Source organism: Cavia porcellus, unplaced genomic scaffold, assembly GCF_034190915.1.
Source record: "Cavia porcellus strain 051 isolate PalLab524CR breed Dunkin Hartley unplaced genomic scaffold, mCavPor4.1 scaffold_3, whole genome shotgun sequence".
In the NCBI taxonomy this organism is placed as follows: Eukaryota; Metazoa; Chordata; class Mammalia; order Rodentia; family Caviidae; genus Cavia; species Cavia porcellus.
In genome coordinates, this window is record NW_026947486.1 from 48,558,899 (window position 1) to 48,574,685 (window position 15,787).

General features: G+C 36.6%; 1 protein-coding gene across 1 annotated transcript; it reads left to right on the plus strand.

Annotated features, from left to right (window-relative positions):
* Positions 1-9,679: 9,679 nt before the first annotated feature.
* Pou3f4 (POU class 3 homeobox 4) lies at positions 9,680-13,007 on the plus strand. Its single transcript, XM_013153636.3, has one exon. It carries the CDS (start codon positions 9,685-9,687, stop codon positions 10,828-10,830), a length of 1,146 nt encoding a protein of 381 aa, XP_013009090.2. The 5' UTR covers positions 9,680-9,684; the 3' UTR covers positions 10,831-13,007.
* Positions 13,008-15,787: the final 2,780 nt, after the last annotated feature.

Genomic DNA, 15,787 nt, shown 5'->3' on the forward strand with positions numbered 1-15,787 from the left:
TTCACATGTAGATAAAAGTAAGTTATAAAGCACAAACACAGAAAAACACATATTTCCAACAATGTAACAAAATTTATCTTTTAAATTTAAGTTCCAAATATTTTTGTTACCTTTTCTCAATATCAAATAAGACTGTTTCAGACTGACCACACAGGCTTCATTTGCACATGTTTTATTTTTGTTTTTATACAGCTCCAACATATTAACAAATAAATATATTTATATATTTTTATTTTTTGTACTTTTTTGGGTGTTTCTTTTTTGGTACCAGGAAGCAAACTCATGACCTCACGCTTGCCAGGTAAGCACTTAGGCCACTGAACTAACTCCTCAGCCCTATTTATACATTTTAATACTATAATCACTTTAGCAACCCAATTTAAAGAGGAAAATAACTGAAAACATGATCTCCAGTTGAAATTTATTGTAATCAAATATTGATTTAGAGAAATACAAAAAGAAGAGATATTAGTTGTAAAGCAGCACAGTAGTGTCACCACAACAATTAGGTTTTAACTTTCTAGCATATTTCAGCTTGTCTGTTTACTGCCTCATTTCCTCATTCCTACATGACTATCTCTTCTAGGAAGAACTAAATAATTGTTAAAGGTTTATTCAATTAAAAAATAATGTTTTAATTTGATCTGATGACAATTTTGCATTAATATTGAAGGATTAATATATATTAAACAAAATAAACTACATAGCACAAAAAAGCTGGGGAACTTGAGATCATAATTTTTTTGCCTACTTATTTGTAACAAAGCATTTTGCTCTGCCTCCCACTTTTATTAGATGTTTTTTTATCAGTATGTTTCCCCATCCATTTCAATCATGTATACATTTTGTAAAAATACTTGTGAATAAAATCTCCTGTGTGTCTGCACAATATTTTACTTCTAATGCAATCTAAAATGGGACTAGATTATCTAGATTGTTTTGTATTATTTTTCTTCCAGCTACAGGAAGACTGAAATGAAGTTCACAGCTATTAATTGGTAGAAGCATCAGAAAAGTAAATATATTTTAACCAAAATATTTCTCTACTTCCAATATTGCTAGTGTATATCATACTAGCTAAGCACTATAAAGTTGAAGAATTCTTTGCCCTGCAGAAGAAAAAGAAAAGCACTGAAAAAGACTTCAATGAAATCATAACATTAAAATAGCTTTATATTAAATCTCACTAATTTTCTAGGTGAAGGCTCTGAAGTGAATGTGAGAAAACATTAAAAGGGAATTGAATTTGCATTCTTTATGCTACAGGCACATGTTTACATGACCTTTAAAACAGAATTAAAGCTGTATCATCAGCAGCTGTAGGCAATTCACATTACTAAGGCAATCAACTCAGAATGCTATACTAACTATAAAACATAAATTAAACTGATAGAGAATCATCTTAATTCACTAGGTTGACTTGCATACTTACTACTTACACACTACTAGTCATTTTAAATAGTTTATAGATTTACCAAATGAGAAATAAAACAACATATTTGAAAAGTGGCCAGCTATAAGAATATTGCAAACATGTACTAAGAGAAAAATAATATAAGGCAGAAAGACCAACAGTTTTCAAACAAACATTCGTAATTTAGCAAATTTAGATTATTTCATGAACAACACTAATTTTTATTTCCAAGAAAGTATCTGAAAGAGTTCATAATGGATGTTTAAAGTATTGTAAAAGTTAACCATACTTCTTTTTGCTCTAACCTACATTGTATTAAACCTTTCAGTAACTATATTCTGATTTTGTTAAAGACATACTTCCATAAATGTGGTAGGATGGATTATTAAAATTTAGGCTTTTAAATGCAACTGGCTGATCCAAGAAGAATCAATGTTTATTAGATGAGTCAGTTGCCATCTCATTTTTAAGAAAGCTTAAGTTCTATCTGTAGTATTAAAATTTTCAGAAAAATGTCCAATTCCAAAAGTGCTTCATTTGTGGGCTGTGAGTTATTTTCACTCTATTTATAAAAATTAACAGACCCCTTGATGGTAGTTAAAATGTACAAAGTATGCATTAAAATGCAGTTCTTCTGAGAGACAACAAAGAGGTGAGAGATACTCAAATAATTCTATCCTACACAAATGTGAGTATTGGTGTAGGACAAATCTAAGTTCTTTACAAAGTTGTTAAGGACTTGTGAAAGAAAAAACAAATCTTGACTGCTCTAAACTTAAATTTCTGAAGAGCCTAGACCCATATTGAGAGCTGCAATCATTATTGAAGGCAATTTACACTCAAATAGGTTTGTTCTTTAGTATGCAAAGGTTTAACCCTGCAGCTTCTTTCTCTTTTCCCTTTCTCTCTTCCATTTTTCTCTCTCTTTCCTTCCCTCCTCTCCTTTCTCCCTCGCTTATTTGTGTACAGGGGAGAGCATAACTAACTTTCACAATAAGCACCTAGGAAAATGTATGAAAAGGTATGGATGATAGGATTGAACTACAGTTAACTGCAAACAAATACCTAAAGTTTTCTCAAAAGTAAAAGTAGTAAGAAGGTAGAAAGACAAAGAATTTTTATCATCATTTGAATAAAGTAAAAGGAGTAATTTCAATGTACAAAAGAAATGTTAGTTTATATTTAGAGCATTCTAAATACCTTTCCTCAGAAACTTAAGATTTGTTTTGCCATTGGCAATAATTAAAAACAGGAAACTATTTGATGGAGAATTAGAAAGGCTTAAACTCTGAGCATTCAGTGTGATCCAAACAAAATATTTAGAGCAACTATCATCCTAAATCACACATAGAGTCATGAGAATTACTGCTTTCCCGTATGGGAGAGGGCATCACTGAGGCAGGGCTGTGTTGACAAAAAGTATAGAGGCTAGGCATTGCCTCCTCAAAAATCTACTTTGATTTGAGAACCTTACCTTGATGAATGCCTAGAGAGAATCATTATGTTTAATAGTAGTGGGGCTCCAAATAGCACTTGGGTCTGGTAGAGGATAGCAAGGTAAAGGACCAAGGCTGCACAGGAGCAAATATTCTTGTCCAGACAAAACAAAACAACAACAACAAAAAAAAACACCAGGTAATTAAATAATATTAAGTCAGGCACAGAAAGTTTATAATCACATCCATGGTTTCTATGACATGATAGACCCAAAATATTAACAATTTAAAGAGCAAAGTGAACGAATTTGTCAGCCCAACACTCTCGACCCTCCTTTCTTTTACTAGTCTTCCCCACAACCCAGGCTAAGATATTCTTTATTTACAACCTTTCATTTTAGGCAGTCTCCCCAGGAGATGAGAGGCACTGCTGCTACCCAGATCTTCCCCTTTCCTGTCACCATCTTGTCTGGGAATTCAGGCAAGCATTTTGATTGCCTCTGGCTCTAGCAATACAAGGTTAGAAAGAGCTACTTGACTAAGCAGTAACACCTAACTAGGAAGAGTAGTGACTATTCAATTCAAGCCAGGGAAGCATGGAGCAGATCCCCAAAGGCCAAAGTCCTGAGTAGGAAACAAATTGTTTTGCTGGTCATCTGATTCTTGTTCTTTGACAAAAAACTCCAAAAAGTTCTTGGAAATAAAATATATATATACAGACACGCATACACTGTACACATAAAACTATAATGATGTTTTCATGGGCAAGTGGAAACTTCAATAATTTTCTTAGAGCAGAGGAGCGAAAATGATTGCACAAATCCAGAGCGGGGTAAAATGCAAGAGCTATCAACCCAAAGAAAAGTTACAGCAAGGAAAGATTTTTTAAAAACTCAGGAAACCAATATCCTTTCTCTAAGACCTAACAGGATGACAATCACAAGAAAGGAAGCATTAATATTCTTGTTTAAAATGTGTTCACCAAATGTCTTTACAAAGCAGATTTTTCCCTAACATTTGCATTTTCTCTCTCTCTGCTCACATGTGTGTATGTATGTGCATGAATTACTTTTACAACATTTGGAATCCTACTCTACCTTCTCTGTCCTTGAAACTAATAAAAATGATCAAAATTTCTAAATTAAAATAAGCAAAATCTGAATATTTGTTCATTTTCAAACAGTAAACAGATCTCTGTCCACTGTGGGACTCTAAAGTAGTAAACTGAGCCCTGGAAACACAGAAAATTATTTATTGAAAGCTATTTTTATCTGGAGATCATAGTTTATGTATATTCAAACTTCCTGTACTCTCATAAATATGGGAGATATTTGCCATGACAGATAAATAACATTCACTAAGGTGGGAGGGGGTGGTAGAAGAAACAGGATTTCAGATATGAAGGTCAGCATTGTTACAATTCTGTACATTAAAACTTTTGATCTGTTCTTGAAGAAGTGAATTTCAATCTGACACGGATTTTTTAATATTAAAAGACACCTAATATTCAAATAAGCTTATTGATACTTAAAATACTAATTCCTAGAATTTTATGGCAATCTCTATATACTTTCTGATAAGTAAAGAAGTAAGAACAATTTTTGTCACTTCTAAATACCTCTGCCATTTCTGAACAAAATTATATTAAATATATTGTTATATATTATGTACTATATAAAAATATATAATATAATATGTATTACATATAATATATAAGTACCACTGCCCTTTAAATATGGATACATTCTGTGATGCCATTAAAACATAATTCCACATTGAGTTTGTATTTTGTAAAAGTCTTAAATGAGTTCCTCAATGCAAAGCTTCATCTGCAGTGCAAAACAAGTGACTGGCAAGTGTCCACAATGTTTCTTATTCCAAATCTTGATGCCTAGAAAATGATAGAAGTGCTGTACAATATGAAATAGCTCTGTCTACATAGATTTCTCTGTGAGGGACTCTATAAGATCAGGTCAATCAGTGACAATGACAACAGCAATGAAAGAGGTGGTGACCACAGAAGAGAAACTGAGAATAGATCAATGGGAGCTGGCCAATACCACAATAGAACAAACATCTTTTCCCACATAGTCAGGGTCTCTACTGTCTTTGCATGTCCTGCAGCTGTCCTATCTAGAGACCTAGACATAAAATGCCTCAGAACTTCCCCACCTAGGTTCCATTTTGTTTACATATGGCTAATATTCTTCCAAATTGAACTATTTGTATAAATTTTATATATAGTATATTTTTCTTCTAAAAAGTTATCCTTATTTTCATGCATTACTTGCTGTATACTGTCACCCTTTTCCTCTCCATCTTCCCTGTCCTCTAAGAATTCGTTCCCTCACATTGAAAAATAGACAGTGGAGACCCAGAAAAAAATGAGCTGACTGAAGGTGTGTCGCCATTGGCAACTGCCTACCAATGCTATCTAAACTCAATTCTTACATCTTTTCCCTAGACTCTTTGGAGTCCCTTTCCTTTCTCGCCACACAATTTGCAAAAAAAAAAAAAAAATGCTGAGAAAGACAGAAAAAAAAAAGAAAGGAGAGAAATATAAGACACTTGACAGTGGCCCTGTATTTTGAAGGACAGCTGTATGTCGCACCAAGGATGTCTCATGAACTCAACATAAAATTACCATTAAAAAATATTCATTCTCTGTTGATTTGTGAAACTGTCAGTTGTTTTCTGTTCAATTTGAGTTTCAGGTTTTTTTTTTTTTAAATATGCACTTCTCTCTCCTTAATTCAATCTTTCTTGTCTTATTTATAAAAGAGAAGCTGAAATTTTCACTCTCCAGGTCAAGTCTCTATACCCCAACAAATCTAGACCTTCGGATGATTTCTTTCCCAACCCCTAATCCATCTGTTCAGTAGCCCCCCCCACCAATTTGTACACATAATGAGACTGCTTCCTAAACTACACACAAATATGAAATCTGCAGTATTCATAATCCATAAGGCTGAGGCACTTTTTCAATGCGTCTGGGTGCATTCTGTGCAGCTGAGACCACATTATCATGCTTCCACAGAGCAAGACCTCAATCACATTAATCTGCTTAATTTCTTTTGTGAGTCCTTCCTTGCTTGTTAAGAGAGAGAGAGGAACAAGTTTCTCTGCAAAGATATTCAGAACTTATCTCACATCTTGTGAGAAGTGAAAGCCTCATTTTACAAAAAAAAAAAAAAAATGACAGTATAAATAAATGCATACAGCTCAACTATCTTTTGGGAAAAAATGTTTTGCCTTCTTAGAAACAGTGGGATAGCAAACTGGAGTTTGAAGGTAACTCAACAAAGAATGAAGATGATGCCAAGTGCTTTCTTGGTCCAGGAATTTAAACATGAACTGCCTTGCTGGAGACAGGTGGTAAATTCACTACACTCACTTCAAACCTAGGCTCTTCTCTAGGGCAATTTTTAGCTGTCAAAGCTGGATAGCTTCTATTGCTATTGTGGTTTTATTCAAAATATATTTCAAGGGGAAGTACAGAAATCTGAGGACCCTAAGTGTACTTCAAGGTCTGAATGAAGAGCAAACCAAAATGTGGATTTAGCACAGCTGCTCAAGAGAGCAGGTTTACCAGTGGTTACTTAAGAGTTTAAGGCAAAATGCAGTCCATGATAAGTTACAAGCATTTTGCAACAGTAGCTTCTAACGGACTTATTTTTCTCCCATGTCCAGACAGGGTCGTCTATTGAATGAAGCTCTTTTATTTTGCATGGGGCAAGGGATTTGTGACCATGGTCCCCCCTTTTATTCTTCTCTCTATGGAAACCCAGATCATGGGGAGAAATATGCAAAGCTGAATAAAGAGAAGCTGCAGAAAGGAGCGCTTGAGCGGCATCTGTTACACTTGGGAAGTTAGACTGACAGGACAGGGTGAAGGAAATGTCTCTAATAGATTAGTAAGAACAGAAGGATCTGACTACACGCAGATAGACTTTTTTAAAAAGCACCTTATATAAAGAGAGGGTTCTATCACTGCCACTACAAGATATGATTGCATATAAATTCAATAAACAATATCTATATTTATGGGAAACAATTTCTTAAATGAAAAAGAAAAATGAAGAGGAGGAGGAAGAGCAAAAGGAAAAAGAGAGAGACAAAGAAATGAGAGGAAAAGAAATAGGAAGAGGGGAGGGGAAAGGAGAGCAGGGAAGGGATGGGGAAAGGAGAAGAGAAAAAAAATAAAGAGGATGACAAATATTGTTTCTTCAGGTTTCTGCTCCCAACAGAAGCTATTCTTAAAGACTGCAAAAGCAAAGATAGTGAAAATCATTTTCCTAGGCTTAAATGACCCATCTCATTACTCCCCCTCCCCCAGCCTCCTGGCAAATGGTTTGAAATACTTTTACTTAGCTGGCAAAACCCAGTAACCAAAGCAGAATCCATGGATAAGAGAAAAGCTGATTGTAGAAACCCATACAAGACTGAATTGATAAAAGATGCCCTTTTTCAATCAAAAACCTTATCATTTGATAATTATTTTTATCCCTGTATTGTCACACTAAGGTTAGCAAATCTTTCACCTAGACACAGCTGCAAAATGTGACCATAATCATGTTCTACATATAAAATTTCTTCAATGCACTCTTCTCTGATCTGTAAGCTGACTCTACATAGACTGAAAACTGAATTTTGGAATGGGCAGCCTAACTTGTACTTTTGTGGATTTTACCAAATTATTATTTCTTTGGGAAAGAGAAGTTTAGGAAAAAATGAGACTGCATTTGTGCAAAGAAAGATGCACATATTTGGCAGTAAGAAATGAGTTCCCCTGCAGCAAAGAAAAGAGATAGAGACAGGAGAACAGAGAAAAAGAGTACATGTGCACAAAGAAGATGGAGGGAGGAAGAGAAAGAAAGAGAGATAGGGTGAAGGAAAGAGAGAAAAAGGAAAAAAATCTATTTCTAGCTTTAAAAAGTATACAAGTCCTAACAATTAGACATCTACAAATGCAGCTACAGTTTCAATGAAGAAGTAGGAAGAGACTAGCTAGAAGATGGCAAATGATATTGTCTGCCAATAATTACTAAGTGTTTAGTTTTTTTTAAGAACAAAAGAAATAAATAAATCTTAATAAATAGATCATGCCAGATTTTCCTACCTGATAAACACATATTAGTTTACTGATAGCAGTTCCTGACTTTGCATAAGAAGTCAATTAATTTCACAAGAAATAGATTTTCTTTATTTATATAAAGGAAAGGCAGAATAAGCTCACCTTAGATTTTTTTCTTTTTCTTGCATTTTCTTCAGATCAGTCTTCTCTGAGAAACTAATGCCTTAATGACTTTCTGGTAGCTGCAAGCCTTCTTTTATTTCTGCTAAATATATGAAAATGTATGCAAATTTAAATCAAGCTTAACCTAGGAGCTCTTGCAATATATTTAATGGAATTTCAAATCAATAAGGGAACTCTGATGCCATTTTCTTTAAGTGCAGATATAATTACGCAGCAAAGTTACCTCCAAAAGTATATAATGAAAAGTTATTTGTTTTAAACTTCAGATTTTGTGTTTGGTATCAGGTTGTTGCATTTCTGTTGCTAGAACAAACTTAAAATCTTTGCATGTTTCTGAACTCTGCTTATGAGGGAAGTCTTTGTATGATGTTTTGGAGTACAGGGACTTGTCATTCTCTAACAAGTCTTTTTTTCTCTCCTGTTTTTTGAAAGTGTAAAAGTAGTCCTGTTTTTCAAGCTTCACAGGGAAGAAAGGGTGAGCAATTTTTATTCCAAATAAACTGGTGTCTCTGCGTTTCTCAGGTACATTAAATGATTCACAATTTTTTTTTTTTAGTTTTGATAAGAGTTGGGGTGAGGAAATATTTTAAACAGTTTCCCAAGAGTACCCCATCAAGCAAAGAGTCCTAAATGTGTTCCTCCATACCTTTTGGGAGAGTGGTAAGTGTGAGTGAGGAGTGCTTTCCTCAGAAAGCACTTCCTTTCACAAAAGTTGTGGAACCTCTCCTGGGAGCTGATATGCAGCAATGATAAAGCAAAGCTTCCAGTTGACAAACCGAATTGGGAAGCAAACTTCAAAATAATTAAACTTTTGCCACAATCATATTCATATTAAATTTTGATTTCTGAGAATTTTTCAGTTCTTTATGTCTCAATCTCTTTTTTTTTTTTTTTTTTTTGTTTGTTTCTTATTTTCATTTTTATAAGACACAGGACATCAATTTCTTAGATTCTTCAGATCTTGGGATCAAATTTATTATAACTAATAAAATGAAATACAGAAAATAAAATGAAATAGTTCTTACTGGAATATTGAATTAATTCACATGGGTTCTTATCATAAAAATGTTGTTTTGCTCAAAGTTTGTAAAGGCTTTTGGTCTTGTAGTCCCTGACACACAGTAACCCAAAATGCTGAGTTGGAAAAATATTTGTACATTAAGATCAAAAGGACATTTAAACTTATTTTGGTTTTGCTCTTAATGTTAATCTAAATAAATCAAAAAACAGTTTTAAAATGCCAGTTCGCAATTTCGCTCCTCTCTGGATCCAAATACATAGCCCTCCTCCATCCTCCTCCACCACAAACACCGGCTGGGGAGGGGGATCTGAGAAAGGGTTAATCAAAAGAACCGCCGCCACTCTGCTACGCAGCCAATAGAGCCCAAAGAGTGATTCACTTCCTGCTTAGGTCTCACAGAAACTCCTGAGCTTCGCCTGCCTAATTTGGAAAGCAAGCTCGGCCTTCCATGATATCATTGGCTTTGCTCACGCCTGGCCAGGTCGAGAAGCTCTGCAATTGGCCAAAGTGGGTGCCAGTAACCGGTGCTCGCAGCTTTGGCTTCCCTGCACCATAGATGTCAAAGGCTGCAGCTGCTCCCTTTGCCACATTATTACTAGTAGGGGAATCCTCACAGACCATGGCCACAGCTGCCTCGAATCCCTACAGCATTCTCAGTTCCAGCTCCCTGATCCATGCGGACTCCGCAGGCATGCAGCAAGGGAGTCCTTTCCGCAATCCTCAGAAACTTCTGCAAAGTGATTACTTGCAAGGAGTTCCAGGCAACGGGCATCCCCTTGGGCATCACTGGGTGACCAGTCTGAGCGATGGGGGTCCATGGTCTTCCACACTGGCCACTAGCACTCTGGACCAGCAGGACGTGAAGCCCGGGCGAGAAGACCTGCAACTTGGTGCGATCATTCATCACCGATCACATGTAGCACACCACTCACCGCACACTAACCACCCGAACGCCTGGGGGGCAAGCCCTGCGCCAAACCCGTCCATCACCTCAAGCGGCCAACCCCTCAACGTGTACTCCCAGCCAGGCTTCACAGTGAGCGGCATGCTAGAGCACGGTGGACTCACCCCACCACCAGCCGCTGCCTCCACACAAAGCCTGCACCCAGTCCTCCGGGACCCCCAGGACCACAGCGAACTGGGTTCGCATCACTGCCAGGACCACTCCGACGAGGAGACGCCAACCTCTGACGAATTGGAACAGTTCGCCAAACAATTCAAACAAAGAAGAATCAAACTGGGTTTTACGCAGGCTGACGTGGGGCTGGCCCTGGGCACACTGTACGGCAATGTGTTCTCCCAGACCACTATCTGCAGGTTCGAGGCCTTGCAATTGAGCTTCAAGAACATGTGCAAGCTGAAACCCCTGCTGAACAAGTGGCTGGAGGAGGCAGATTTGTCCACAGGTAGTCCAACAAGTATTGACAAGATCGCAGCACAGGGCCGCAAGAGAAAGAAGAGAACCTCCATTGAGGTGAGTGTCAAGGGCGTTCTGGAGACGCATTTCCTCAAGTGTCCCAAGCCTGCAGCACAGGAGATCTCCTCGCTGGCAGACAGCCTCCAGTTGGAGAAAGAAGTAGTGCGTGTCTGGTTCTGTAATAGAAGGCAAAAAGAGAAAAGAATGACTCCACCAGGCGATCAACAGCCACATGAGGTTTATTCGCAAAAGGTGAAAACAGATACGTTGTGCCATGATCTCTGACTGGAGGAAACCAGCAGAAGGCCATTCGCACTGGGAGCAGAGCGGATTTCTCTCCTCACTCTCTTTCTCTCATTATAACATCTCTCTCTCTCTCTCTCTCTCTCTCTCTCTCTCTCTCTCTCTCTCTCTCTTAATTCTAACTAATCTTAAAAAAGGGAAACACATATACTCATATTCAGTTTTCTCTAATCTGATACTCAGTTATACTAAATAATCCAGGTGGGGAACTCCTATTCCCTGCTGCCTGGGCAATTTCCTGCCAATCCTCTTTGCTGGTCAATATATCTTGTTTACTTAGTAAGGTTTGGTTTTTTTTGCTTCTCTCTAAATAGAGCAAAGAGTGGGGTAACCTGGGAGCAGGGGTGGGATGGGAAGACAGACGTGTGCCTCTGAATAACCTTTCAGCGCCTTGGTTATAGCAGCTGTATTTCAGGTGAAATCTGTTTTACAATAGAGTAGTTTTGCATTTTTAAAAACTTGTATAATGTTTCTAAAGTCTACAGTGTTTTACTACAAGCTGTACACAATATTTGTGAAATAATTTGTATCTAACCGACCACTACACATTATTATTGTTATCATTATTTTGTGATTGAGCTGATAGTTTTTTAATTACTTAGAATAGGAGTAGGATGGGAAGAAGAAGGAGAGAAATGCCTACCCACTCACCAAAATCTGTATGGAGAGGAGAGGATATAATGGAAAGAGTAGTTGATGAGAATATTAGCTATTTTCCACGGATAGTGAGGTACCCAAGATGAGCAGAATAGGCAACCTGATTAGGTTTACAAACTAGCTCAAAGTAGGAGAGGCATCTTACAGCTTTCTGTCCTGTGTTCTGAAGCTGTAGAGCCCCCAAGGGTACCACAGTTGAAATCCTGATGTTTGAGTATTCCGATGTAGCGCCTCAGGATGACCTGAGAATGGTTTTACGCTGGGGTCCTGGATATATGCCAGTGGATCTCTGTATAGGCTTGCAGCCTAGCCAGATCGACCGCCTGCAGGACCTTAGCTGTGCTCTCCCGGATTTAGAGGATTTAGTCCTCACAAGGCAATGCTTCCTTCAGACCAAGATGGGGAAAAGCTAACTCCTGGCCGCGCTAGCACTTCCCGGTTCAATTCACCTCCAGTTTACAACCCGCTCTCCGTGTAAGAAACCCTCCGGGGGAAGGGTGGTAGTCTGGAGTGGGCGACAGTTACTGTGTTCCGTACAGAACGACAATGAAACGATTGGCAAAGTTCACGGGGATTTTAGTCCAATCAGTACCCCTTGTCTCTAGTGTATATACACTGCTCTCTTCGCTGTCTCCTTGATTCTGACAAGTACAGCTGATGGAAGCGCAAGAGAAGATCGACCAAGCTAGCCAGCGCTGGGGCACTGGGTTCCAGCTTTTTTATCTCTTGGCGCCTGTGTCTCTGAGAGTGTGCCTACGTGCGCGTGCAAACGTGTGTGTAGATAGCTATGAGTATCGTATTACTGTATTTAAAAAACACTCCAAAAATTTGCTAGATTATATGCAAATCCCCAAATTATACAGTTGCAGTGGCTTTATTGCTAGCTCTCTTGTCCACATGCCAGGTTCACAGGTGCACCTCACTCCCAAGGAACTCACGTGTGCTGGGCGGGCAGACAATGCCACAGACAGTTGCAGCCTGCTGTACTTGGGTGGAAGTTCTTCATGCCAGACTCGTAGCCAAAGTGGCCTCTGGGAGTTGCTGCAGTAGATAAAGTTTCAAATTACCTAAGGACCAGAAAACCTTGGCCCCTTGTCTGCAGGCATTGCCAGTGGGTTGCCAGGCCTCTGGCTTAGCATGCTTAGCTCTGACCCCAGCTGCCGGTCGAAAGCATTTATTAATTCAAATTTCAGACCATTTTAGTCTTTTTGTCAAGCTTCTTCATTCTGCAGGTAATTAGATTTTAGTTCTGGGCTTGAATTTTCCATATTGAATTCATGTTTCACAAACTCTTCGCTTAGTTTTTATTGTTGTTTCTGTTTGTTTGTTTGCTTCTATTTTTTTCTTTCCAATTAAATGCTATGATCAAGCCTAAGTTAACCCAAATATTTCAGCCGACTTTATAACTGTACAGTTTTGTATATTAAACGTTTTGAAGTTATTAATTTAAAAAGATCATTTATTCATTTAGTAACATGTATAATAAACACTATTTTCATTAAGAGTTGTTTTTGCAAATTGCCTATTGCCATTGCCAACGATTATTTATTTTCAATAAATTCTGCATTGTGTTTAAGAGGAAGTTCTTTTTAAAATGAGTTGATGTCAAAAAGAAAACAATTAGCAGTAATGTTCGGTGTGAACAGTTTTAGTCAAGGGGTTTATATTTACACAATTATTTTATTGTAAAGATTAAAAAGGTTTAAATAAACCATTTTTTTTCCAAAAAATATCAACTCAGTTTTATTCTGCTGGTCTTATTATGTGCTGTGTGAAGTGGAGCATCTAACCAGAGGCATGTTTTGGGTGAGCAGCACTCTGAATTTCTTCAGGTTAGAAATTCTTAGTCTTATGATTCTTGCTTTTCTTCCTCTAACTTTTGACCTTTCAGTACAGCTCTCTTAACACAAGGAGAATTGTTCTCATTCCCATACCCAGACTTAAATCACATTTACACACTGAATAGTGAGAAAATATGTGGGGAACGTTAGGATCACCCTTTTTCATTGGTGCACTCATCCTTTTTCTATCTACTCCTTTGGGGTGCCCTTCTGGTGAACCTCCTCTGCTGAAAAGGTATTGGACCATGATTATACATAAGCCTGTTTTCCTTTTAAGTCTTTCCCTGGGCCTAGATGTCTAAATAAACTTTATTTTGCCCAAGGGGACTGAATTCTATCTCTCCTATTGAGTTTGGGACAAAAGAAAAAGATTACATGGAGTCCTCTAACAGAAATTTTGATTTCTTATACTCTTCTTCCTGATCCTCTAAACAATTTCAATTATATTATTTGATTTCACAAGATGCTCATTAAAACAAGAGACTGTTAGCTGAGGTGGAACCTGAAGAATAATTTCCCACATAGAAAGCAGGTAGTTTTAAACTTTTGCATGTATAAACATGCAAGGATGCCTTTTTAAAACTTTTTTAGCATATATGGAGTAACAAATAAAGATTTTACCATAGTTTTCCAGCAGTAAATACTTCCTCAACTAATGAGAAATAGATTTTTTTTTTGGTTAGGCAAAGTAAGCTTATTTAATCAGTTAATTAGGTAATAATTATCACATGTAGTGCTTTGCATTTTCACATTGCCTAATCAAGTACAAAAGCATGATACTCTATTCACATGTGTGTGTTGTTTATAAAATACACAACATGTTCTATGCATACATGTAGATATATCTTCTTTCATAAAAGCTGCTATTTTTTTTTCTTTTTTGGCACTGCTGATTTTTTAACCCTGGGCTTTTACACTGAGCTACATTCCACCCCCCCCTTTTTCTTAATTTTTATTTCAAGAAGGGATTTTGCAAAATTCCTAAGTTGCACAAGCTGTGCTCCTTCTTATAGTCTCCCTACTTTACCTTTCCAAAATTCTGGTATTATTGATTTTGTAACAATTAATCTACAACTACAAAACCCATGGTAGTAAGTTTGCAGCTTCTTTTTTGTTTCATGCCAATTAACCTCCTATCATTCAATATCCTTACAAATTTGAATAAAGATTAAAAATTTTCTTACTACTAAGCACAAAAAGCAACCTACAGTGAATCTTGAATTTTTTAATGGACACATAGGCAAATATTTCAATATACATTTACTTAAATATAAATATAGACATAGACATCACTATTTTGAATATTTTATATGTATTATTATTTTATATGTTTATCAAGCTTTATTCCTTTATTGCCTCCTTTCTTTTTCTTAAATTATATCCAAAGCCCAATTGGCTTTTATCATGGCATTCTTATGAAACTTTATGTATCACCAATATAATATTATCTTTAAATATTGGATATCATTGAGACTTCTGACTGGGGCTTGGCTTGTATTGAAGTTGTTGCTATTCTTGCTCCCAACTAAGGCTTTTGTAGGAGAGGCAGCTTTGTCCTTGGTTTCTCTCAGAGTTTCACAACAGTAGTTCTCTCTCATGAAATAATAATGGATGGGTTCAAAAACCAGGGAGATAGATCTTTCACAAATGAGAGGGGGATCCAGAGATGGAAGTGAGGGGAGGGAGTAGAGGGCAAGGAGAAGCAAAAAGAATTAGGATGTTAATTAATTTGTTAATTACATGTACCTGCTTCCTATAATGAATGTAATCTTTATGCTCTAGAAACATGTACTATTAAAAAACTAATAATGCATATAATATAGTGAAGGCAAGAACTTTCATCCCCATCAGCAAATCAAACAAATAAAAAATTTTAAAGTTTTAGAGGAGTATAGGATATGAAAAAGACTGAGCACACAGATGCTATACATCCATAAACAAAGTAAAATATGTACATCAGGTAAATATATTTATGTAAACAGAGTTGTTTTCATACTTGTGGTTCTCTTCATGCCTATTAAAAGTGAAATAAAGTATTAAATTATACCTTTTAGTTTTCCAGCAATGAAAGAAAATAACTATTATCGCTGGAAATTAGTTATCTACTTTTAGAAAGAAAAGAATGTGGGACCTATTGCCTAAATTAGCATAGGATTTACACTTACCTTTAACAAGGTAAAACACTGCTCCCTTGGAAATATTTAACATTCAGATATTTCCCTAGATTCCACGTCAGGCTGCTAATGATGCTGCAGTGCATATAGGTTGTAAATAAAACATATACTATGATTTTTATTCTTTTTTTTTTTTAGAAAAGAAAGGAAGGACAATAGAAAAACAGAAAATGATTGAGTTTGAATTATAGTTTTGTAAATAGAAAAATGTATTTTCCCACCTGTCAGACTTTGAAAAGGCATATGGAATCCCAGAATTGTGAAAAT

Bases quoted from the DNA above. Each gene is read 5' to 3' on its own strand.
- Pou3f4 (XM_013153636.3), top strand. From the start codon at position 9,685: ATGTCAAAGGCTGCAGCTGCTCCCTTTGCCACATTATTACTAGTAGGG.